At 40.0% G+C, this 9,369-nt stretch overlaps 1 protein-coding gene across 1 annotated transcript; it reads right to left on the reverse strand.

The window, feature by feature from the left end:
• Nucleotides 1-489: 489 nt before the first annotated feature.
• Nucleotides 490-7,385, reverse strand: LOC133919690 (uncharacterized WD repeat-containing protein C2A9.03-like). The gene is made up of 10 exons (XM_062364161.1): nt 7,195-7,385; nt 6,460-6,631; nt 4,461-4,628; nt 4,295-4,381; nt 3,490-3,624; nt 3,287-3,397; nt 2,738-2,829; nt 2,553-2,658; nt 1,236-1,322; nt 490-1,099 (listed from the first exon to the last, which is right to left on the reverse strand). Exons 2-10 carry the CDS (start codon nt 6,610-6,612, stop codon nt 686-688), a joined length of 1,353 nt encoding a protein of 450 aa, XP_062220145.1. The 5' UTR covers nt 6,613-6,631; nt 7,195-7,385; the 3' UTR covers nt 490-685.
• Nucleotides 7,386-9,369: the final 1,984 nt, after the last annotated feature.

Below are 9,369 nucleotides of genomic sequence, written 5' to 3' on the forward strand. Positions count from 1 at the left end.
CTTCGATAAATATATACCAATCCCAAACCATACACAAAAAATCCACTGTATGAACCGGAAAAACACCATATTACCAAGCCACCGTATACACCGAACGAACAGCCCTAAATCCATTAACGAAAGAACTACCGTATCTGCCAAGTCACCGTATACACCGAACGAACAGCCCGTCTTGCTCTCACTATTTAAAGTTTGATCATCGATTTTTCATAAATACATGACCGAATATTTATAAGTGTATGATGTTATAAAAATACTTTTAATAGCATAATAAGTGATATTTATATTATATCAATCAACTAAATATTTAAAAAAAACTAGAATTAGTTAAAATATAAATAGTAAAAGTCAAACGAGGGAGTATGCATCTTGCGTGAGCTTCACTCGGGCAACTCAGAAAGGCGACGAGGGCAGAGTACAACTGCTGCCGAAGGTTCTCGACTTCTACAGAATCGAGTCAGCAGACCTCACACTTCACTGGACATCATCTGCGCCTTATCCCATGAGGGCTATATAGGCATCTGTACATTTCTTTATATACACATCGAGCAGGATACACCATTTATTAATTGAACAATCAGGTCAACTTAAAATTCTGATTTAAGGATACCACCTAAATTTATGCTGACATGATTCAGAGCAGCTGAGGTGCATCAGGACCACCAACATCCGTTTTGGTTCCACATCAAAACAGGGAGTCAAGATACGAGTAGTTGTACAGGCGGCCGAACTGAAGCAGGCTGCCATATGTTCTATCCCACACCCCAACAAAAAGGGTGTCGTTGTCCGGGCTGAAAGACGTGCCAGATATCTCGCCGAAGAAGTCCAGCTCTTGCCTTCTGTTGTAATCGCTCTTCACGTCGTAGATGTGCACAAAGTCAGCTGGTTCTGCCATTGACATGAACTGGCCATCTGAGGTGAAGCGTATCGACCGAATGGCTCCAAGGTTACCCCTCAAAACATGGACGGACTTTGAAAGATTCCTCACATCCCAAATTCGGCATGTCTTGTCTTGGTTCCCAGTAGCAAATGTCCGTCCATCTGGGCTCCAAGCTGATGCAAATGAGTAGTCCCGATGGCCTTTCATGGAATGAAGAGTCTACATCCAGAAATAAAATTGGTGAAGTGGGCTTAATTGCACATATCATACCAGTACTTCGATGCGAAGGATCTATTGATATGAGCATGGTTAACATCATGATGTTTTATGCCTGGACTTGCATGTGATGGCATACCTTTCCAGAATTAGCATCGATAAGTAAACCATCAGGGTCATCCCCCACAATAACAACCACCTTTCTATCAGGACTCAATGAAGTATGCTGCATCAACAAAAAAAAAGCACATAGTAAGAATACAGTAACAAACATATTGAAGAATTACACTGTATTTGGCCTATTATTTATCATGTTCATAGTTCTTACGGCGGTGCGGCAAGGCACGGCGACCCACCACCTTCGCACATTTATATCGCTGATGGCGCGTGGCATGGCGACGCCATACACACATCACAGTCTAGGATATTAGGAACATACGGTGGCATGTAATGTAAGGGAACTAACTTTTTTTTTCTCCTTGATTTGAGGGCTGTTTTGCTCGAGGGTTCGTAGATGAGAAATATTTGTACATAGTAGTAGACAGACACATGCACTTAACCGCAGCAGCAGCAGCGCAGAGGATCCCAGTGCGTTATTCACACAGTCCCACACAGATAAGAGCTTCGACTGAACCTGAGCCAACCTTATCCCCTACCATCCCACCACCACTGCCTACTCGTGAGACCCCCTAGATCCAGCGTGTGGAGGCGGAGGAGGAAAGGGGGATGGACGGGCCCAAGCGGTCGCCGCTGCGGGTGCGGCTCCACATGACGGGGCAGCGACAGCACGGACCATTCCGGCACAGGGGGTGAGGGCGGGGGCGGCACTGGGGGACGGAAGCGGCGGCTGGACAGCCCCGTCCTCAACTCCGTTGCCAGGCTGCAGTGCCACGAGGAGATCACCACACCAAGCCGTGGTGACCTCCAATTCACCGCCACGACGCTATATCGCCACTATGGCGACGCCTTAATAACTATGATCATGTCCATACTAAGGTTGGACCCATTTATTCTCAACACTAAGTTAGAAGGGCAGCGACGAGAAAGATGAAAGAAAAGGGTTCCATGGTTGGCATGTGCAAGTGTCTTCAAGGGTGCCAACAGTGCAATGCCATTCTTTCCTTTCATTATTCACTGTACCCAGAAGATGGGAGTGTACAATGTCGTAACTATGCAACTGAAATGTAAGACACTTCAAATTTGCCTTTACACCTATCATAGGTTCATATCCTAATTTGCCAGGTTCACCAAGAGCAAGGTGGCCAAAAATAAGCCTAAGAAGGCAAATAAGCTGATCATAGAAAAGCACATCAACATGAATAGAATGAAATAGGGAATAAAGTCTCTAAAGATAAATTTTGACAACCATGTGTAGAAAAAAGCATCTCTAGTAATGAAGGCACCGATGAGATGTTCCAAACAGAGCACAAGGGAAAAAGAAACCAAAGGAACTTACATTCACTGGCCATTCAAACTGAAAATGCTTGCAGAGCTGGAATCTCTCCATGTCATAGTCTCTCACACCAGAGTCATTATTTGACGCTATGAAGTGAACGGCGCCACTGCAGGGTAAAACAAAAGCTAAAATGAATATACGCGTTCAATGAGGTTGCATCTTTAGTAACATAGATAGGAAGTTACCTAGAGGTATTGAATATCTCAACCGCATTCGTAATAGCATTATCATCATACGTTGTTCGACAGCAAAAACTTATTCCTTCCCGATCGAGGTGCTGCATTTGAGATCAGCCGGAAATAAATAATCAGATATTGAGAACGCAGGAACAGATTAACCATGTGTAAACATGCATAACATCCACCAGTTCGTTATTTTGTAGTTAAATGTATATGACATACGTTAGTTCATTTCAATAGATCAAAATCAGCTATTATACTGGTCTACTATGAGCAATTGAGCATTCACCATAACATCTCAATTTCCACAAGAGAAAATTCCAGTGGTTAGAATAGATAGTTCACTTGGACTTTTAGATGAGCATCCAGTAAAAGAACAAATCGATCCATGCTGAATAGCAGAAATAATGTAACCATGTAAAAGTTAGTACTGTGCAAATAACTAATGCCTAGCATAGTGGTCTATTAAAAATTCAATTGGCTTTGCTATTTGTCCTTTCTTGTGCTGCAGCGGCTTGGATCCAAACAAATTTGAATAATTTTTGCATAACTTACTTTGCAGATTAGCTCTCCTTGAAAACCGCCAGCTACCAGCAAATCGTCCTTGACCGCCAAGGTACTAACTTGAGTCTGAGAAAAACCCTCTAATAAACTTCCAGGGTGCTTCTGTACAGAGATGACCATCAATAATATTAGTTAAATATGAAGGGAGGATGCGAAAACTGGTACAGAAAATAAAATAAAAGGAAATATCATACCTCCCTTGGTGCCACATGTCCTTGGACGTTCATAAGTTCAGTATCCACACCACTCAATGCCGACCAGTGAAGAATTTGGTAGTTCGACATTAAGTAGACATCATGCTTGGATGTAGCCCATACCAAATTTCTCAGCTGCAGGCATAAATCAGGCTCATTGTTTCATACTCTCAACGTTTACACATCAAAACCATATAAAGGAGAGCAGGAACATTGATCAAGAATTCAAGACCTATTGCAAGTGGTTAGCTCAAATACAGCAAAATCTTAGTTCACTTTTCATAAGAGATCATAGGCAGAACCACATAATCAGACCATGCAGATAGCCCTGGTTCCCTGAATGCATTGAACCATTACCTCAGTAGAACAACTCCAAACAGCAAACACAGAGTTGAATTAGTACAAAAGGTAACACAATCCTTTACACAGTTAACAGGTGTAACTTGTGCTTCTTTGTATATAAGAATAAATGTCATTGTCCATGCAAAGTTTAAGTAATTTTTAATGTTTCAATAACCTTTACGTAACTTAGCATACATCCAAGAAACCAATACATCTAAAAGCATGCCCTAATGTACACAAACTTTTGCCTTAGAATTAGTAGTAAGAATTTACAAACATGCAAAGTGAAATTGACTGAAATAGACCTCAGAGGAAACATCAATTGCGTCTGATAATTACTCTGTGACATATTATCTCAACAACAACAACAAAGCCTTTGTCCCAAGCAAGTTGGGGTAAGCTGGCATATTATCTCAAAGGGGGGGAGGGGGGGGGGGGGATAAGGAAGAGGAAATGAGCTCACCTGAAAATGTAGGATAGTTGATTTTACTGATCTAGTATTTCGTCTGAATTCATAATACATTCCACCTTTCTCTGTTGGTTTGCAATCCTGTTCCAAGGTAAGTGTCAACCATATGCCCGCAGAAAATTTTACAAAACTCAACTTCGAAAAAGAGTTAGAAACACACCTTTATTGCTTCTTCTCCAGAATTAGGTACATTCTCATAATTTTTGTATTGTTCTAATCTGGTCTGTCTGTATTTTTCACGAGTTATAGCTAGCCTCTCCCATGGTATTCCTTGAATGTCTTTTCCTTTTCTTGCATCTGCTGATGAAGTATCTGGGATCTTATCGTGCTAGACAGAAAAAAGATGAAAAAAATACAACCAGTTAGTGCATGGAAGTGATCAGATAAGCAACTGGACTAATTTTCAAGTTGCAACATAAATGGCACACTATGGCCCATGCAAAGGGTTGTTTAGATGCAATTTAATGTAAAATAAACCCACAGATGATTGATTTTATTGCAATGGATTAGATTGTGAGGTTGTTGTTACATATATATATTGCTCTGTGTAATATCCCCAGACTATAAGGGGTTTCTTGCATATTATCACCTGTACATATGTATATATACTGCCCTAGAGCCTCCAGGGAATACAAGTTGTGACTGATCAAACAAGACCTACCCTGCTCCTCTTCCTCAAGACCAATACCAGATCTCATATTCCTGCCCAAGCTCCTCTCAAGGACTCGATTGCCAAGCCGTATTCACTTTGAAACCGAAGGTGATTGACAACTGGAGAGTGTGATACTGGTTGTGTCTTGATATGATTGCTTCATCAAGGATACTAATGAACTTTGCCATAGAATCATCACCGTTATCAAAGATCCTTTTGAATATCAGTGTTGTCCAAATCATTCTTTATTGGCTCGTGCGTTGGGGAAGATGGGTCTAACTGAAAAGGGATGCATTGATATGGCGGCAAGCACCAGCGCTTCTCCAATTTTGATTGATGGCAGGGGCTTTCCATGAGTACGGACATAATTTTCTGATAAAATCTTAAGAGGAAGATGAGAAGATAGGTGGAAAACTTGGTCTGTGGGTGAAGATAGATAAGGCATTGCTTCCAAGTCAAACAGCTATGGTTCCCTTTGCACTGAGTTGCATGGTTCCCTTTGCACTGAGTTGCACCTAAATATTTCATTACATGGGATACCAAACTGGTGGTACAATAGAAAGAAACCATATTTATACAAAACTGTGTCGGTAAAGCTAGACGAGTGACATTATAAATTCAAAAAATGAACGATGGAAACAAAACAATCATCTTATATATTATTATGCTTCCAGAAAGAAACCAAATTGACAGTGATTTAAAAGATGTCAGACACTAAGACAGAATACATGAAACAATTCAAGCAGATACATAGCAAAACCAACAGAAATTATGGAAAGAAAGGGGCAACTTTGGAAAGATAGAAAAGTAGATAGTAGCGAACGCCGAATGTGTAGAATTATGATCGGTAGCAGAAAAGGACATTGTGCAACTGTATAAGAGGACAAACCTATAAGTACACATATATATATATATATAAAGGAGAGAGACAACTGTACAAGGCTCTCAAGTCTAAACGGTCAGCAAACAAAGCGTGAACATAGGAGTTCCATGGGTTCAGTTAACAATTTAAACAAGGGCATGCACAACAGGTGGCCCAACCAAGTCAATGACAGAAGGTTCTCATTGATTTGCTGTCTAGCCATTGCTCAGCATATAGTGCTACAGTTACAAGTAGCATGCCGACTACGTAAGAGAAACACTACAGCTGCATTCAAGACGACAAGCGCTTCTAATCATCAGTGGAATTACGTTCTATTCACCCAATAAGAACAATGTATCATAAAAGCTTTTAATAGATTTGATTGCACATATGACATGCGACAAAAAAGTTTAACTAAACATTTCATTGATTCGCTGACCAGACATTGCTCAGCATATAGTGCTAATGTCACAAGAAGCATGTGGACTATGTAAGAGAAACACTACACAGCATTCAAGACTATACACGCTTCTAGTCATCAGTGGAATAATGCTCTACTCACTCAGTTAGCCTGCGTATCAGAAAAGCTTTGCATAGCCTTGATTGCACATACAACACGCAACAATAGAAAATAACAAAGCATACCGAATGCCCATATTCATCATCGTCCGAATCAGAGTCCCTAATCCCTCGCTCCTGATGCTCATCGACCATGTCATCAGTGGGATCATTCATGTCGTAATCGTCCTCCATCTCTTCGACGTGGTCGTCGTGATAGTTGGACATTGATCCTCTCATAAGAGAGAGCGTTCCTTGCCTGCAAACAGAAACACCACACCACCATCAGCGAACATGCCCTCGCTGAAATCAATTACATATTTACATATCATGTGAGCAAGCACCTCTACAACCTCCAACACCAATCCACTCCACTAGTAGCACTTTCCAATCATAGCAATAATCACTAGCTGCTCTTAGAAGTTGCTGAGCACATAACTCAGCAACTTCTAGCATCACATACTATCCTTGTTTTAACATGATAAAATCCTCACTAAATGGAACGAAGTCAACACGGGATAGAATTCAGAAGCATATCAGAAGCGGAAAAATTGTAATGAAAAGTCAACAGTGACATCATTTGTAGCAGACCAATCATCCCGTAAATCCTCACAAACGCGCTTTTTCCTCAAATCAGGCTCACACATCACCAATCCCCCCGCGTGCCCACGCTACAAACCCTAGAACCCGCCGCCCCAGCACGCCCACCACCCAGATCTGCCCCCGATTCGAATAGATCAACATTCCCCACCAACCAAAAAAAAGCCAGGCAAATCACAACATAATCGCCGAAGGAAAGCGAAAACGGAAGAGTGGACGCACCTGGCTTGATCAGGAGCGCGGCGAACCGGCCGCCGGGGGAGCGGAGCGGGAACTCTGCGCCTCAGACGCAGCCCGAACCCCAGCCGAGACGGATTCCCGGGGATATAAAAGAGACGGGGAGCCGCTTCCTATTCCTCCTCTTCGTGACAGCACAGAATTTTTTTTAATATATATTTCCTCTTTTATTTCTCCTTCCCCTTCTTGTTGTCTCCCAAACTGCTTTAACTGTTTTCTAATTTTATCTCGTTTCCGGAAATTACTTACCGAGATTTCTCTCGTTGCAAATCAATTTTTTTCGCCATCGCTGTTGCTGCGTTCGTCGCAATGTGGCTAGACGGGGACAGGCCGCGTGTCAGGACAGCGGCGGGAGGAGGGAGAGGATAGTATAGCGGGTGCGGTGGCAGGAAATGACGGTTTTGCCCCTATATCGGTGGAAAACATGGAAGAAGGGGGCACGTCATTTTGGCCACGTCGGTTTTGACGGGGGCGCTGCAACAGTAGCAGATGAGATCGTTGGAGACATGGCGCTCCTGTCTTCAGCCCGGTAAAACGTACTTTCCTGCCAGGTTTATAAAACCATTTGGCGCTGAAAATGGGGATCTAGTGATTTTCCGAAATTTATAAAAACTAGAAAATTGGTAAAAATTTGGATAAATTCATTCGATCGAATTTATAAGAAAAAAACGACCTAATCGAATAAAAAATCAGTTAAATTCCAAAAAAATCGAGCAAATTCTTCGATTTACCTAAGCTTCAAATCAAGTAAATAAATTTTATTAGTTTCGTTGTAACCTGATCTACATGATAAAAATATTTATACTCATAAAAAAGTTGAATATTTTTTATGAGAAAATATATTTGATAAACCTAGTTAATTATTTACTAATCCAAAAATCATGAAACCAATTTTGTTAGTCTTCTTACATGATCGTATATCTTTTAAAAATGCATTAACTCATGTTTCAACTAGATTAATTCATAACTAACAAATCACACCTCCAAAATTAGTGAAACTACTTTTATTATGCTTTATGTAGGAAAAATAATAGTAGACATGAAAATGTTAATTATAATGTTGTTTCTTAACATGTTCACTTTATGCTTGTGAATTTTATAAAAATCATGGAGAAATTAATATAACTCTAAATAAAGTGAAACCAAATTTAAAGATCATCTTAAGATACGCTCTACATAAAAAAAAATATGTGCTTGCATGTTAAGCTTTTAATTAAGGTGATAGACCAAATCATCATATTTATATGACCCATTTTAGCATTTTTTTTCAAACTTTCTCTCCATAAAATACGATGCAAATGATATTATTTTTGAATTTTTTTTTCACATAAGGACTTAGAATTATCTTTAGTATTTTTAGAATTTTTATGATTTTTTATTTTTTGGAATTTTTTGAATTCAAATTTGGAAACTAATCGATTTCTAAATGCTGTGCGAACCGAATTGGCAGATATTCGGGAATACCAGGCGATTTTCAACAATTTTTTAAACCTTGCTTCTGTGTGTTATGTTTATGAAATTCGAGAAATGTGATGCAAGAGCACTTCTAATATAGCAAATTGCTAGCTATAATTTTATCAACTATCTATAGTACCACCATGTGCATCATATATATTAGAATATTTTATTGGACCAACACCAACCCATTCTCTCTTGTCCATCCACCAAACGCCTGCTCCACACGTGCACCACTCTCCTCACCTCAGCATCGCCTGCTCCACGCGTGCACCACTCTCCTCACCTCTAGCACCGTCTGCTCCACATGTGCACCACTGGCCGTCTGTAGGATATAAGATACCGATTAGAGTATGGTGAATATACGGTTGTAAAATTAATTGTTAAACAAATAATTCTAATTATAGAATTTAATCAATTAATCACTAAGTAAGGTAAATATGACTACACCTAAGTTGATATAAATCAAAGTTTTGCAATTCAATGGTGACATATAATAATTCAAATTTCTTGAAATATGAATAGAAAAAAATGTAAATTGCATAAATATAAATTAAGCTTGAGAGATACCACACAAATGAGACAATGAATTTTTCTGTGGTATCGATGACTTGCTTGTCACCACTAATCCACGTTGAGATTGGTTTAAGCCTCTAACCACTCCTCTACCAAGTCACGATTATCAGAAAGAAATAGACTTGATCT

Source organism: Phragmites australis, chromosome 5, assembly GCF_958298935.1.
Source record: "Phragmites australis chromosome 5, lpPhrAust1.1, whole genome shotgun sequence".
NCBI classification, from domain to species: Eukaryota; Viridiplantae; Streptophyta; class Magnoliopsida; order Poales; family Poaceae; genus Phragmites; species Phragmites australis.